This window comes from Cetorhinus maximus, chromosome 7 (assembly GCF_964194155.1).
Source record: "Cetorhinus maximus chromosome 7, sCetMax3.hap1.1, whole genome shotgun sequence".
In the NCBI taxonomy this organism is placed as follows: domain Eukaryota; kingdom Metazoa; phylum Chordata; class Chondrichthyes; order Lamniformes; family Cetorhinidae; genus Cetorhinus; species Cetorhinus maximus.
In genome coordinates this window covers 110,739,935-110,757,345 of record NC_135885.1, presented here as the reverse complement: position 1 = coordinate 110,757,345, position 17,411 = coordinate 110,739,935, and the positions used below count along the sequence as shown (strand labels likewise).

The 17,411-nt window shown below is 47.3% G+C and overlaps 1 protein-coding gene across 1 annotated transcript in view; it reads right to left on the bottom strand.

Annotated features, from left to right (window-relative positions):
- Positions 1–1,835: 1,835 nt before the first annotated feature.
- Positions 1,836–17,411, bottom strand: part of LOC144682978 (cilium assembly protein DZIP1-like) — a 138,693-nt gene continuing 123,117 nt past the window's right edge. The window contains exons 10-11 of the mRNA XM_078545911.1: positions 6,436–6,484; positions 1,836–3,685 (exon numbers count right to left, since the gene is read on the bottom strand). Coding sequence (XP_078402037.1) covers positions 3,612–3,685; positions 6,436–6,484 — 123 coding nt within the window. The 3' untranslated portion in view covers positions 1,836–3,611. The remainder of the gene's footprint in view (positions 3,686–6,435; positions 6,485–17,411) is intronic.

The following is a 17,411-nucleotide window of genomic DNA, read 5'->3' as shown; positions in this document are numbered from 1 at the left end:
TCGGCCCCCCCAGCCAGAGGAAATATCATCCCTGCATCCAGTCTGTCCATCCCTGTCAGAATTTTATATGTTTCAATGAGATCTCCTCTTATTCTTCTAAACCCCAGTGAATACAGGCCTAGTTTGCCTAAGCTCTCCTCATACGACAATCCTGCCATCCCAGGAATCAGTCTGGTGAACCTCCACTGTACTCCCTCTATGGCAAGTATCATCAAAGAAAGGGACAACTGATCCTTTTCTAACTGATGCAAACTCTTAAAAGTCCTTTTCAAACATTCTTAAAAACAATTACAGATTATACAGATATTTGAAAGAAATTACAAATTTTCCTTACTGTACTGCTTCTGGGTCAAAGGTCATCACACATGCAAGAAACTCTGGTGGGTGTGTATTGCAGTGCACCACAGAACAATCCTGGCATCTTGAGAAGGCCGCTGGACTACTCAACAACGTGTTTTGTTAGCGCTTGGGCTCTGTTTGTGGCACACATACAGGGTGGGAGCCATTGCCTTATTGGGTAGCCCTTGTCTTCTAGAATCCACCCATGGACCTGTGAGTGGGATGAAAGAAGAGCGGAAGGCTTGACAGGCAGAGAATATACGCATCATGGCAGCTTCCAGGAAAGCATCTGTAGACATGAAGGTTTTTTTGTTGTGGTCGCACACCAGCTGTACATTCATAGAGTGGTACGTCTTCCTGTTGATTGAGTCTCCCTGGCCTGTCACTGGGTGTCCTGATGGCCATATGGGGTGCAATCAATGATGTACTTGTGTAAAATCGATGATTTTGGAAAATCTAAGTGCCCTCTGAGTTTGGGAGGCCCCATCAGTGAGGAACTGATGTAGACTCCAGCCTTGGCAAAGAGGACATTGTGATGCAGCTGTGCGCAGCCAACTACGAAATGTTGCAGGGACCTGCAGCTAAGCCCTGAAATGACCCAATGGCGAAGAAATTCAAGGCAACAGTTACCTTGACTGCTATTGGCAGGGCCTGGTTATGAATGGATTGAGGTATGAACTCTTCATTGACGAGGGCACAATCTGTGACTATCTGTCTGCAACTATCTTCTTGGAGAGCTGCAGCCTCCGTTGACACTGCCTTTCTGACATGTCAAGGTAGCTTCACCTGTTCTGGTACACCCTGTGCTCTGAGTATCTTTCTCCTCCATGGCCCTGGCTCCGTGGCTGTGCAATCCTAATGCCTGTGGACCCCTCCTTGCTCACCATACTTCTGTTGCAATGCCTTGATGGCCTCTATGTGTCATGGAGCCAGTGCCATTTCCAAGTCCACCTTCCTGTTGCCCAGGTAATGCTGGGCAATCTGGTTCAATGCCCCTATGACAGGGCAATGCCAGTCGTTTTCACAGCCCCTGAGGTGGCAGAGACCTCACCCCTGCCTCTCTACCCTCCCTGAGATCCTGAATTCAGTGTGTGCATGCAGTAAGACCTTTCTATCAGTTCAAACAATTCAAATAAAGCTTCAGAGACTTTCCTTGCTTGCTGACTCGCCTCCCTTGCTGTTGTTACAATCACCGTTGAGACCTGCCTCACTGAATTTATGCACTAGGTGAGTATTCCTTGCCAAATCAAAACCATGAGTTAAATCTGACCCAGTGTCAAGTCTGCCTGTTACTCCCTGTTCACATAATCGCAGCCTTTCCCTATCCAGTTCAAATTTCCTGCCTCCCCTCTTTGTAATTCAAGGCTTTCCCTTGCTCTTACTCTTTGAAATTCGAATTCAAGTTTTTGCATTTCTCTTTTTCTTTAGCTTCTCTTTGGAGTTCAATTTTTTTTTTTCCATTTCTCTTTCCCTTTATTTTTCTTTTTCTTCCGTTTGCAATTCTCATTGCAGATGCTTCATTTGTAGCTGAATTCTAGCTAAATCAATCTGGATTATCTTTTCTCACCCCCAAGGTCCAAGTATTGAGCTAATAACTCAATACTTCTGCTTCTGTAACACCTACTTTTAATTCTATTCCCAACATTTTTTTGCCACTGCTTTTAAATTAACCTTTGTTAATTAACCTTTGCAAAGCACTCAAAGATTAATCATCTTTCAAGAAAAGCTTCTGCAATAGACATATAGCCAGTTTTAACTTTTCAATGAATACAGAAAAAGTCACTGTGAAATCTTGTTCATTTAAACTCTGGCCAAAACCAGTGCACTTGTCTCAGCCTGTGAATTCAAGATCCCACAGAGAGCCCCCAATACTTTTACGATCCCCATAGAGACCGATAACATTTGAAAAGAAATTCAAATTTTCAGTTAAAAGCTGAAAGAGTAAGATATCAAGATTTCACGTTTTAAAACATTTACTGTAACAAATGAGTAAAAACACTATTAACTAAACACTATCTTTGTAGGCAACTTATACTTTAAACAGAATGGAAACCCCCTTTCTTATTTTCAGCCCAACTGAAAAATACACACTTCACAGGTATACTTTACACTGTCCTTTACATTCAATTTTCTCAGAATTGATCCAAAGTGATTCTTAGCTCTCGAGGGTTTTATTCCTGTTCCTTTCTTTTCTCAGCCTGGTAAATTGCAATCACAGAACTGTCTTTCGGTTTTCTTGTCCTGATATTCTCCCTCTGGCCCAAGCTAAGCAACTTTTCCAGCCTTGTTTTAACTCCCCATGAATTTGGTCTTTTCTATCCAAGCACAAGCTTCCATTCCCATTTCTGTGCAGTGAACCACAGAGATTTTTTTGACCTCTAGCTGCTCCCTCTCTTTCCAATCCAGGCAGGCTTAAAACACTGTCTTGACATTCACTAATATTCTATGAAAAACCTGTAACCTGATTTTTATAATGGTTTCCCCTGCATCCTTTCCCATGGCAAAATGAAACACATTGGACTTGTATCTAGGTTGAATTGCAAATTAGCTATCCTTAAGAGCCTAACTCTCTTTCATTTTAGAACTAAATGGACAGTTTAAAGCACAACTGTTTACAACCCGATATTCTCAACACTTACAGTCTCCACTGTTAACACATGGGCTGCTGCCATTGTCTTCAAGTGTAAATACCTTGTACCTATTTCCCAAGTAAAACAATATAAACCTTCCTCTGATCTCTAATGATCAAACCATCCAGGCTTACTGTCAGGCAGACTTCAACACAGGTTACATGACCCCCTCCATTTTATCTTAAATTTAAAGGCACAGTCCTAAAACATAATCACATAAGCCTCAATTGCGACACTGTTCAAGCCTCCACTCACTGGGCGTGATTGCTGATGGCTCCCAATTCCCTCCCACCTCCTAGAAAATGATGTTGCATTTATAGTTGGGTCTTTTACTGTGCCCTAAATGAGGTTGATTGCTGCTTTAATGGTGGGGGTCTGGTTTGCAACCTGCATCATTTCCTAGCTGAAATGAAGGCAGGATTCATGGCCCTGATGCTTGGGGCCATTTTGTTTGCCATCCTGCCTCTGTTCCATCCCAATTCAGGATGTGAAATTTGTAGCTGAGAGCTTCCATATGAAAACTGCACACTAAGCTATGACTTTATTCTGCAGTGACATTTGTTTTTCACTGTAGTTCATCAAATATAATTTTTCCCAAAATTAGTTTACGCTAAACTTATTCATTATAAAATAATCAAAATGTTAACTTAAATGAAGTTTAAAGCAGAATTTACCTATACGTAATGACTTTTGTCGTGAAAGCGTTGATGAAGCTGCTATACAAAAAGAGAAAAATAATTAGTTTTTCATTTATCAGTCATTTTCAAAAATTCAGTAAATGGTTTCACAAGAACAAAAAGAATCATGCTTTTCAAAAAACTAATTTTTAAGTGATATTCTATTAATAACTTTACTACTAAAATATTCAATTAATTCTGAATAAATAAGCAAAGAGATTTTTTTTTTAAGTCCACTGTAATTATTCTTAGTCTGCAATCTCTAAATACTAACCATAGCCTTCACAGCAGCAGCTCGATAGAATAGGTTCCAATCTCAAGTTAAGCTCAATAAATCCACAATTGGACCTCAATTTTACACTGTAGGCAGAATGTACCTGCTGTAGGCGGGGGTCATGGCGGCGTCAGCACACAATATGAAGGGAAGGCCAAAAATCAGTTTCACACTGTCATTTGGTGGGGGGGGGGGGGAGATGTCGGACCTCGGGTGGAAGGGTGGGGTGGGGGGGGGGCGCGGCAGGCAGCTGGACCTCTGGAGGTGAGGGGGGGCGGGGGGGAACCTCGGACCTCGACAAGGAGCAGTGGGGATATCAGTCCTTGGTGGGTGGAAAGGGGTGTGTCAGGCCTCGGTAGGGGTGGGTGGGAGGGTCAGGTCAGGCCTGTGGTGGTGGTGGGGGCCTTGGGTTGGATTGGGCCTGTGGGTGGGGTCGGGTCGGACAATTGGGTTGGATCGTTGTGGTGGGGGAGTCAGGCCTCGGATGGGTGCGGGGGTGAGAGTCAGGCCCGGGTGAGGGGGTAGGACTCCTATACGGGTGGGGGTGTCCCATGGGGGATCGGTGGGATGGGGAACACCATGGGGGGGGTGGTTAATCGGGGTGGGGGGAGGGTCCCCTGGAAGGGGGGGGGAGGGGGTGTGGGGGGGAGTCTCGTTGTGGGTTGGGGCTGTGTGGGGAGTCTTGTGGGATCTCGGGGGTCTGGGAGGAGTCCTGTGGGGGGGATGGTGTGGGTCTTTACAAAATTATCCAGAAGTTAGAGGAGGTTTTAATTCTTTTAACTTTTTCTGAGTAACTATTGGTGCAACCTTTTCAGAACCATCCGAAGTTTGTGATTTAAATCACATTTTCGGATGGTTCCCAGCCCAAGGCAATCGTCCAGAGGAAGTTTACGCTTCTCAGTAATTGCCATGTGAACTCTTAACTATGAAGTTCTGAGAGAGGTTCCCCGACGCATCTTTGGCTACCCCCCAACACCCCCGCCCCCTAATCCGACACTGGGGAGCTCAGACATTGCAGCTCAAAATATAATCCAGATGCCAAATATATCTAAAGTAAAATAACCCAAAAATGCAACTCTAATTATTTCAATTGCTGTTGTGGTACCTAGCTGGGTATATATTGCTCATCATACTTGCTTACAAAATAAAGTGGTTGCACTTCACAAATAATTAATTGGTTATTAAATGCTCTGGGACATTCAGAGAACAAAATAAATGCGAATTCTTTCTTTCCATCAGTTTAAGGAGCATCACCACACGTTGCTCACTCATCTAGAAGTATAAAAGCCCTTTTTATGAAGTCCTCATCCCAAATTCCCTCAGGATCCATGCTGGAGCTAATTCTCCTCATTTTCTTTTTTACAAGTTAGAGTAATAAATGTTTTATATCAGTATAGTCTACTTAGTCGTGGAGATTAAAATAATAAGGATGATAGATTACATACCACCAATCTTGTCATTCTTTAATTGACAAACAATCTTTATGTATAAAATGCCCTATGCCAATACAATGATTTATTTTTGATCTGAAGCGGGTTGAATATGTATCAATTTATTATCAATGTCTCACTGTTAAAAAAACTTTTAACATTTTTATACATTTAAGTGCTTTCACTGTAAATCATGGTCGTTGTAGATTTTTTTTTAATTGAACTGTGATTTTCCACCAAGATGGAGGAATTTCCAATTATGTGCCGAGACTAATCTTTAATCAAAAAGGCAGACAGACTCCAGCTACAGTAATTATTCTTCTCTTTCTTTCTTCAAATCCATTTCAGAAGCTGTCCTATTGCTGCAGTTTTAATTTGAAATTGTTTTATTCAAGGCATTTGAGTGGATTCTAGGGACTAGACAGTTTTCATTTAGGATTAGCAGTAACTGCTTTTAACCTATGAAAATTACTGTTTGTGTGAAATATGCAACTTGAAGTATGGCCAGATACAAAGACAACAATTTGATAAGGTTGATAAGGTATATGTGCAGCTTTAATGAAAACTGCAGAATGAGTAGTTAGTTCAGAGGGGCAATGCATAGTCTTTTATTGTGTCTGTATTGAATGTTCATGATTTGCTTGCTGTTAGGGCATGAATTGCCTTCTCAGAATGCAATCTGCATATCAAAGTCTTGTTTTTGGTTCAATTTCAATTTATCTCCATAGGAATTAATTAGTCATTTATATTTTTCTTTCTGAAAAACCTCGATAAATTTTACTGGCTGAAAAATTAACAGGACAGTACCTTGGAGGCAGCTTAGTAAGGGTTAGGTATGTGTACTATCTGTAAAGCTAACAGGCAGGCAGTCAAAAACTACAAGGAAAGGGCTCCAATTTGACATTACAAAGTTTTAGATATAAAGTAACAAAATTTGACAGGGTTGAGGAAACCTAAGAATTCTGAGTCTTTTCACTTTGCTCCAGCTGCACCATGGTGGTAATCTATGACGGCACTTCACACAGAATACAAATATTGGCACAAAAAGAACAAATCATTTCAAGATCATGAAATTAACATCTTACATGAAGGCTCCAATATCTTCTTTGGTGATTTGATAGGACATGTTTTCAGCTGGAAAACAAAAGCACAGCTCTATTTAAAAATTGGATTTATTATATGGGCTTATTCTGGCATGGGCTCGATGAGTTGAATAGCCTCCCTCCATGCTGTAAATGACTCAACGACTGTACCTTGGACGTGTGCTCTCTTAGGGTTGTCATATGAAAATATATATCCAGAAAATAAGTTCTAGAGACATGAGCAAAATTTTCTGCCTGTTGGGCAGGCGGAGCGGGAGCGGGCACCGCCATTTTACGTGGGCGGACCAATTAAGGCTTGCCCAGCGTGAATCACGGCTCCCAAGGACAGCGGGAATGGGCGGGCGGTGGTGGGACTGCAATGACCGCCGGGTCCAATGGCGACCCAGTGGCCTGTTTAAAAAGCTCCTGCAGCCTTTCAAAGGCTGTGAAACATGGCTAGTGGAAGGGCTTCCCAGAGCGCTGCTGGTGAGCAGGCCAGGCAGGAGGGTAGGGCAGGGAGGCACTGTGCCCCTCATTTTTCTGATGGATTGCCTTGCTGCCCTCTTTGAGGAGGTGACAGCACGGCAGGAGGTCCTCATATCCCAGGACGGAAGGAGGCCCCACCACACGACCAAATGTGCCTGGGAGGAAGTGGCAGAGGTCGTGAGCTCCCACGACGTGAGGCAACGCACCTGGATCCAATGTCGCAAGAGCTTCAACAACCTGTTGCGGCATGTGTCCTTCGCTTGGTGGGCCAGCAGATATTGCCCATGCCGAGGTCACCCTGAGAGGGTGGTGAAGAAATGGGTTCTGCACCCACAGCATGTGGTACACTGAGACCCACATTACTGTTTTGGGGGCAACCTGGAGGAGCTGCGCCTAGGCGCAGTGCTGAAACTCCAGGACATGTCAAAGTCAGGGTGATGACATGCTGGGAGGGGAGCTTCAAGGTGGCATTGCACCGATCGATCTGCTGCCCTCTATGTGCTTGCGCCTCCTTGCTTTGGAAGGTTAGACCGTGTGGTGCCTAATGTGATGTAGGCAGCATTTGGCCAAGGGGGAGGAGGGGTGGGGGACAGGCCTAGCATCTTTGTGCGAGTGTTCAGCAGCAGCAGGGTGAGGAGGCACTGGAGCCCTGCAATGTACCACTCTGGTTGGGGTGGGCTGTCCGCAAAGAGAATCTAGGTACAAGCAGCACTAATCAATGCTCTTCTCTCCTTTTCAGGGGAAGAATGCACATAATGCCGCCGAGTGGGTGAGGACTGGTGGAGGGCCGGCCCAATTGGCAATTCTCGGCCAATTCGAGCAGGAGGCCCTAGATCTGGAGGGGCGCCATGCGCCCAGGTCCATCGGTGTTGGTGCGGCTGGGGTGCCATGGGTAGGTATGTTTGCCCAGCAGTGAGGTGACCATTGTTCTCCCAGCAGCCATGGCAGTGCTGAATGTTCAGCGATTGAAGTTTGCAACATGGCTTGACCATTGCTTATGGAAGGATGAGCGCATAATGATCCAGGGGACAGGGATGGACATTGACATCGTCTCCATGTTAACTGACCAATGTCCTTGTTCTTCCTTTCAGATTCAGTGGAGCAGGGTCGGGAGGAGGAGCAGCAGGGGCCCCCTCTCACATCTGAGAGCCCTGAAGTCTCGGGCTCACCAGCTTCACACCATCTCTGCCAGGCAGGCACCAGCGTAGATACTAGCACCTCGGTGGGAATTAAAATTTTGGCTAGTGTCCCAGGGCACAGCGGTGAGGGCACTTCACAGTCGCTGGAGGAGCTGGCAGAGACAGAGAGTGCCCATGGCACCAGCAGTCGAAGGGCTGCAGGGGACCAGGCACATGCTCAGTTGGTGGCTGATGATGTGCATCTGGAGTCGTCCACGACACAGACAATGCAGGAAATGTGGCAAGGTGTGCGGCAGCATCTGGTGGAGATACATGAAGCTATGCTTGGCTTGGTGTCTGTGGTGGAGGAGTCTACACGGACCATTGCCGATGCAATGCGCCTCATGGCCGAGCGCCAAGCATCCTCCATGGAAAGAGTGGTGGCTTTCGTGGAGAGGCTCCTCCAAGAGACCAATCAGGGCTTCTTGGGGATGCGCTCGGACCAGCAAGCCCTCACATCGGCATTGACCTCAGCTGGTCAGTGCCAGTGTGGGAGATGGTCTGGGCACCAAGTTTCCCAGCTTGGTGCCCATCCATTCACGGTGAGCAGGGAGGTCCGAAGTGACCTCACGTCAGTGCAGCAGCTTCCTGTCATCTCTGTGGGCTCCTCTCAGGGCGCTCCGGATGAGGGCGGCAGCTCCTCTGCCCCTCCATCAGTGACCGTTGCATCCGATGAGACTGCCACAACTGGGGAGATGCCAGCTGTAGAACTGGTAGTTCCCTCCCAGGCAGGGTCAGCACAGGCTCCACAGGCCAAAGGACAACTGCCAAGGTCATCAAGGCCAACAGGACAACAGAGTGAGCAGGCTGTCTCAGATGCCACTCCCAAAGAGGGGGCAGTACCAAGACGTAGCACCCGAAAATGTAAACATAAGGCACCTTAGGCACACCACGGGTTTATCACTGGTGCTTTTATGTTGGCCCGCTGTGAGGTCTTTATGAGTTAATATGATGTTTAACACCTTTGTCATTTTGTTTTCTTAAGTTCCTTTTGTTATAATATTAAATTCAGACATGTCACCATGGCTGAGAGTGCCTCTTTTGTTCTGCAGGTGGATGGTTACCAATAATGTTGAGTGATTTGTGGGACATTTAGCTTTATTAATAAGGCCCTTAGTTAATGTTCCTATCCAGGCAGATTTTGCACTCAGGTATCGAGTATGGAGCCTGCAGCCCAGGCTTGTCCTGGAGATCCATTTGTGGTGTGCTAGCTGAAGGTTCAGTCGATTAAAGCCTCCCGGGTGTCCCTGCCTCCCTCGAGTATGCCCAGGTCAGCGTTTATGCCCTCAGCATTTCCCTGTGCATGCTCATCCTCGGACTCACTGCTGGACTCACTGTGTGCAGCCGCAGCCACTGTGTCTACATCTTCATTGTCCACTGCGTCTCCCCTTTCCAGCGCAAGATTGTGGAGAGCACAGCATGCAACCACTATTAGCGACACACGATCTGGGGGGTACTGGAGTGCGCCCCGAGTGGTCCAGGCATCGGAAGCGCATCTTGAGAAGACCACTGGCTCTCTCCACTTGTGGAGGCGTGGCTCCTATTGTACTGCTGCTCAGCTTCTGTTCTTGGATGGCGGAGAGGTGTCATGAGCCACCTTCTGAAGGGATAGTCCTTGTCACCCAGCAGCCATCCATCAAGCTGGGCTGGAACACTGAAGAGCCCCAGCACCTGGGAGTGTCTGAGGACATAGGCGTCGTGGGAGCTGCCTGGGTACCTTGCACAGACTTGTGGAATCAGCATCCTGTGATCACACACTATCTGCACGTTCATGGAGTGGAAGCCCTTCCTGTTAACGAAGGCAGCGGGCTCACCCGCTGGCGCATTGATGGCCACATGTGTACAGTCTATTGCACCCTGGACGCGGGGGAAGTCAGCAATGGCCGCGAAGCCTCTGGCTCGCTGTGTCTGGCTTGCATGGTCCCAACGGTAGTGGATGAAGGTCAATGCACACCTGAACAGAGCATCCGCGACCTGCTTGACACAAGTGTGCACAGCTGATTGGGAAACACCACAAAGATCACCCACCGAGCCCTGGAAGAAGCCAGAGGCATAGAAATGGAGGGCAGCTGTGACCTTTAGAGCCACTGGCATGAGGTGTCCACCCACACAGGGAAGATCTCAGGCCCTATCATCTGACAGATATAGTTGACCGTCTCCCTTGAGAGACGGAACCTCCTTCAGCACGGCACCTCAGAGATATTGAGGTCGCTACTTCGCCGCCTGTATAACCTGGCAGCAGGATAGTGGCGTCTTCTGCGGCTCCTTCCACCCGGACTACCTCTTGGCCCTGCACCCCTTCTGCCTGCGCCTGTCCTCCCAACGGTAGCTCTCCTGGAGGCTGAATGTGCACTCCTGGCCTCCTTCCCCTTCTAGCCCTCCCTTCCTCCTCAGAGGAAGTGCCTCAAATGAAGAGTTCAACTCCCATTCCCAGGCTAAGGGAAGGCTTCCTGAAACTTGCAGGCCCAAAGAAGATTCTTCACTACAGAGTGCTGACCTGAAGGTTGTGAGTCTAGTCCAAGCAGCTGGTCTGCATTTTGAAGTATTGCAGATCACACAACCAAGTAACAGTAACTTTGAAAATTCAATATTTGACAAAGCACACTTGCGGGTCGCGAGTGGGGTCCACTGAGCCGCCGAAAAATCACCGTTAATTGGCACCTCAAGGGCCTTAAGTGGCCCGTTAATTAATGGCAGGCGCACATTGGATATCACCGCGCACCCGCCTAATGAAATATCGTGATGACGCGCGGTGACGTCGGGACACTCGCCCGACGTCACCATGCGTCATTTTATGCATCGGTGTTCGGGTCCCACCCACACATGCCAATGGGAAAATTCTGCCCAATGAAATTATTTACAGCTTGGACATACTAGAACAACAAAGATTCTACCATGCTATTATTCTATGAGTTGATTTTAGCAAAGCATGCTCATGGCAGATCATGGTCCGGCATGGACTGCACATTTATAACATAAATGCTATAATTCTAACAGCAAAATCAAACGTTTACATTTCAAGCTATACTTCCCCAATATTTTTCAAACTTTCTATTGTTCATTTTCTGAATGTGCACTACTGACATACAATGGTTGGAAAATAATTGAAAATGCAGCAAGTCAGCTATTTCCCAATACAGGTGGCTGCCATGCAAGGCTCCATGCTGGTAGTGCACACTGAGAAAATCAGCCCTAATAGCTTTATAAAGACCAGATGATCCACTGTTTCATTTGAGTTTTCTTGAATTTTAATGTTACATAATATATATACAGGCGTGAGAAAAAGTTTACTCAGAGGTAGGAAATTATATTTATATTGTTATAAAACTACAGTTTTAATTCCGAAGACTTGCTTGATATTAGGAAGTCACGTTAAGAGAACATTAGACACAACATCAATCCTAAATTCTAAGCGTTAAATACATTTTCCACTGTGGGTATCCAGTAACAACATCAATTGCTCCTCGGTCAGCCTAACAGGAACAGATGCCAATAAAGCTCTTTACTTTTGCAACAGTGTGCCTTTCCCTAGGAACATCCACTTTCGGATGAGTCTTCTTTTCTCTTCTCAAATCAATAATCTTATAGCTTTTTTTAGTGAGATTACCAATTGATTTTTGCTATGGTCTTACTAAACTTAAACTTGAATATTGCTGAAAAAGAGAAATGCTGTCGAAGTTTTTTGTCTTGCGCTCAACAGGTCAATTCACAAGAATACAATATATACTGCACGAGAAGAGAATCCTGATTAGTTAGCAAGTGGACTCTGGTTGGTAGAGGCATCGCCATGGAGAATGCATAAGTTTAAACTGGCCCAAAATTAATTACAGCTATGAAACAGCCTAAGGCTTCTTGGTTTGAGTTGGGTTTGAAACTGGGGTAAAAGGACAGCATCAACTCAAAGTTTTTCACTTTCACTCCTTATAACACTGTAGTCGTCCTGTAATTAATATCTAAAGTTGTGGTTGATGTAGATGCCATGTCCATTTATTTTACCTTCGGAATGAAGTCTGTTTGTGATGCAATGCTCCTCCTTACTCTGTTCTCTTCCCAAAATCATATTGATTATGGAACGGTTACATCACATAAGGAGGCCATTCATCCTGTTGTGTCTGTGTGGCTCTGTAGAAGAGCAACTCAATTAGTCCCACTGCCCTGCCCATTTCTGCGTAGTTCTACAAGTATTTTCTCTCCTTCGAGTTAAGACAATTGGTTTAATTTTCTACAATATCCAAAAGGGTGCCATCTTGGTTCTGCAAGTAAAGGAATTTGTCTATAAAACTGGAACTCGTAGCTGAGCTTTGAACTGTGAGTACATACTATCATTGCTAATGTCATTGCTGATGAATTTCCTATGAAGGTTGCCCAGTATAAAAAGACCCCTCCAGTGAACTCCCAACCTGTTGTTTGATCCATTGCTGTCCTCATCTGCTGCCTCTGAAGACTCAGTTTTGAGCCTGCTAGTCCAGTATTTTGCTACTCCCCACTGCAAGTGGCTTCCCTCTGCCAAAGGAACAGGCAGCTACTCACAGCATAACTCTACAAGTGTGGACAACAGCCCAGCTCAGATGCTGCACCCCACACATAGATCTCAACTTTACAACCCCTTACAACTCCCCTCTCCCTGCAACCTCAACAGCAGAGGCCAGACACTGAGAAATCCCAAGGCTGCTCCCAGCCTTACCCCATGCCAAAGCATATATGTGCCCTTGAAGGAGCTCTGGCCCCACACAACATTGGGACACAGTCTCAGTGCATGCTACCCTGGCATTTGTACAGCAAGGGTGTGGTCACCAAGCCTCAACATGGAAAACCATTCACTAATATGTCAGATCATAAAACACCATACCCTCACTATCAAGTCATCCTGTCAAACTAATGAAACACCACACACATGAACAACACATATAGTGATCCATTCCAATGCCAGGATGACTGAAGGTGGAAGCGTCCAAGAGAGCCAGGAGAGGCCAGCTCCATGATTCATTAACAGAGATCTCGACCTCCTGGCCCAGGCAGTGAAGGGAGGAGGGACTCTCTGCCAAGCCACAAACTTCTCCCATTGTAACCAACAGGGCATAGATGGAGATTGCGCAGGTGGCCAGTGTATCAGGAGAGCACTGGCATACATGAGTGTAGTGCTGATAGCGGTTCAGTGACCTACTGCATTCTGGCAAAGTGAGCAATATTTTCACCTACTCTGTGTGCCCCCTTGGATCATACCATCCAACATGCAAAGCATCTGGGGACTCAGGGTGCATGATGTTCCTCAACCTTAGAGGAAGATTGTATGCAAAGGTCACTAACGCAGCACTCAGTACTAATGTGTAAGGCTGTCAAAGAGGTGATTCTGTTTCAATCCAGATAGAGGAACCTCCCTTTGCAAGAAAAACGGAAGCATAAAGTTCATGAGATGGAGTGAGCCAGTGGGGTGGGACCTCACTGCTGAGGGCCATACGAGCTATGGAGGAGCGGGAAATAAAGTGCAAGGGTCCCGTCTGGAGAACATTTGGGTAATTGAAAATCCTCCATTTGAGGTGCCGTGTAGGTGCCATCCTTGAGAATGGTATGATAGTGGTTGTCATGATGATGGATCTTTGGGAATATCATACTGGTGGGGCGGCAGGGAGTGTTTGATGATGCAAGGATAGCAGTCAATCCTCCAGGAGAGCCTAGCATCCCAAGCAATGAGTGCGGTTTGCAGACTTCAATGGCCACTGATGAGGGTCTCCATGCCTTTTTCTCATATGCTTCTCTGGTTCCTCCCAAAGGTCTCATCAGTGTGGTTACAGCTCCAGGATCCATGCAGTGCCTCAGAAGCCACAAGGAATAAACATTGTCCTCAGAAGTAGCAGCACACCAAAAAAGCTCACCAGGAACCAGCGCAGATACATTCACCTCTGTGGGGCCATGTGTGGTTTTAGATTTGGGAGCGCTTGGTGAGAAGCCCAGCACTAGTGTGCAGGGGGAGGTGTCTGAGACAGCCACCTCTGTGGACAGTCCCCCTTCCTAGGGCAGAAGAAAGTTGCAGAGATGCTCCATGGGGCAGTGAGCAAGAGCCTCAGGAGTCACAGTTTGGGAATCTAGCACCAGATGCGTGGCAATCTGGCAGAGTTTTCTGAGGTATTGAGAGTTTGTGCGTTGTGAATGGAGGAATCCATGCAATGGAGGAGAACAGCTTGATCATGCCTCCAGGCTTTGAATGTATGAACTCTATTCATAAAAACATGGTCAACCTCGCGTGTCAACTGCATGTGGCAGAACCTAGAATGCTTGCAGGAGTAGCATTATGTTCTGCACCGGTGTGCAGCTTTCTCTGTAGCCTGCAACAGTCAGTTCACTGATGTTCATGGAATAGTGGGGAGCTTTGGATCATGAACAGACTGTCACAGGTGGCCCACTGGTGACTGGAGGGGCTGCTAGCTGCGCCCCAGAAAACACCAAGGGATAAGGGTGATCCAGAGGAGGTTGATTCCCTCCGTGCTCCTGGAGGGAATCTCACCACCCTCCACTTCCTTGGCACCTCTATCTGGGGAGCATCTGTAAGTCAGGACCATTCAACATGGCTGCTCCTGCAGACAATGCAGTCACAGGAAGGGCCTCCACAGGGTGTCAGTTTGACGTGATCAACCATCACATTCCTCACAATCACATAGCCAGACGTGGGAACAGGTTGCCTCCACTTCCTCCAAGGCAACAAAGGGAGCATTGCGCATGAGTGTCTGCGTTCACAGGACACAGTGTCACGTTGAACACTGAGTGGATTATCCTGGTGTTTAGTCCATTTATGTAGATATTTAAACTGACACTATTCTATGATAAAATAACTGGTTTATGCAACGGTTTGCCTGCTTTTGACATCATTTCCATTAACAATTATTTCCTATATACTCAGAGGTCAGCAAGTTCTCATCGAGGCGGTGGATACTGCAACCTGTAGACCTTCAAAACTTGACAATTGTATTGGGAAGGATGTGGCTTGGTTGCTGTCCCTGTGAAGCTTGTCCAGTGCCAACCATGTGTTCCATCACCATCTACTCCGAGATCGCTCAGCTGAATTGCTGTTGGATCAGTAGCTCCTTTGTGATAATGGCATCCTGCAGAGACTCCTCACTATGTCTCCATCCTCCACCCTGTGGCTCAGCCTATTCTGCCCTTCTTCTCCACCATCATCATCATCCTCCTCCAAGGATATGGGGCCTCCCTCTGCCTCTTTGAGCACCAAACCCCTCTGCTGCATTATGTTGTGCAGCACACAGTACACGACGGCCATCCGGAAGACTGTGGCAGGCGAGTACTGTAGCACTCCGCCAGAGAGGTCAAGGCATTAGAATCTCATTTTGAGCAGGCTTCTGGTCTATCTCCCCTTACCATAGCCTAACCCTTGTCCCTTTTTCATTTCAAATACCCAAGAACTAGAACCTGCCTAGTCAGTGAAGTAAGAGGAAGAAGAAAGTGAAGATGAACAAGCATCATCACTCAATCTTACAGTTGCAACCAGATACAGACACTGCATGTAGCTTAGAGGCCAGGGGAGGAATCATCCAGTCCCATTGGCGACGGGCATCAAGGCGGGCACAAGTGATCAAATATGGCGAGAAGGCCAAAAATTGATTTCACGTCGGCATGAAATGACAGCGGGATCATCCGATGATGTTAGTCATGGCAGAACACGAATCCCGCTGGAGGCCGGCGTGAACCTGATTTGCATCCCGATTAGGGATTGCATAGTAAGGCTCAACAGAAATTGTCCCCCCATGCCCGATTTAATGTTAAACCGGAAGGAAAGCACGCCGGCCCAGAACACGTCTGGAGAAGTCTGACATGCAGAAGTTGGGATTTACCATGAGGGTCTTGTTCAGATCGTGGACTTCCGTGGAGAAGATGATGCTGGAGCCCCACAGCTACTGGACCCTGGAGGAACATGTACATTGCATGCTGGGTGGATCCTCACGCACATGGCTCCACCATGGAGCAGCTATCAGAAGGTGGGAGGTCTCTATTGATGCTTCGGGTCTGCTTCAGAACATTACGGTCTTGGTCATGGACAGATAATCGATGAAGTGGGAGGAAGAGGAAGGTCTAGATGTGTGTGGAAGAGGAGGAGTTTGTGGGAGGGAAATGAAGATGTCAGGGGATGAGGTTGGGATTGGGGAGAATGTCCAGAGGGAGTAAAGGTGGAGGAGGGAGTGATAAGGGGGGGGGGAAGGCATCCAGGGAGGAGGGAGTTCGGAGGGGGGAAGGTGTCCTGGGGATCGAGGGAGGTCGGAGGAAGGAAGTTGTCTGGGGGGAGGAGGAGAGAAAAAAGGGTGGACGAGGGAGTAAGGGGTGGGGGATGTCCAGGTGAACGTGCAAGGGAGGGGTCTAAGTTTTTCATTCATTTACAGTATGTGGGTGTCGCTGGTTAGGCCAGCATTTATTGCCCATCCCTAATTGCCCTTGAGAAGGCGGTGGTGAGCTGCCTTGTTGAGCCGCTGCAGTCCACATGGTGTAGGTATACCCACAGTGCTATTAGGGAGGGATTTCTAGGATTTTGACCCTATGGAGTCAATGACTGCCTCTTGGGGAACAAACTGAGAGTGGGCAAAGTAGGAGGGAATGGTGAGTGAGAGAGGAGGCAGGGGGAGCCAGTAGGGGGAGACCTCCATGCACGCACATGTTGGCACCACTTCATCAGAGAGCAGGCGATGCACTCCTCCAACTCACATGTTACTCTGTTGAGGGCTTCCAACAGCTCTGCCTGATATTCCCCTGCCTTCTGCTGACTCTCCACAATAAGTTGGAAGGCCGAATCCAGGGGCTCGTCATCTGACTTTGATCTCACAGATACCTCTTCCCCAACAGTCCTCTGAGTGCTGGGGAGCTCAGCTGGACCTGCCTCCCCCTGCTGCGGACACATGTTCATGCGGTGACCACCAGATTGTGAGCCCAAGTCTGCTCTAGGTCTAGGTCCCACCAAGGTGTGCCTCTCTGCACTGGTGAGGGGTGTGGGTAAGCGCTGTGACGGGTCTTCCAGGTTGTTTATTTCTAGCCCTTCCTTGGCTGGAGGCGATGACATGGAAGGAGCTGAAGGACTGGCTGGCTGAGGGTGTCAGTCGCTTGGCAGAGTTGTGAACCAAAGTAGAGATAATTAGAGATAAACAGGAGAGAGAGCACTCACAGTTGCGTTGAGAAAGGGATGATGTGGTGCAAGATCCTCACGTGGGTGTTCACTGCCGACCTCACCATCGCCACAGGCACAGTCCCTGTCCTCACCAGTCAGCGCGACAGCACGCTCCTCAAAGTGAGTGAGGAGCCTATTGTTGGCTACTTCAC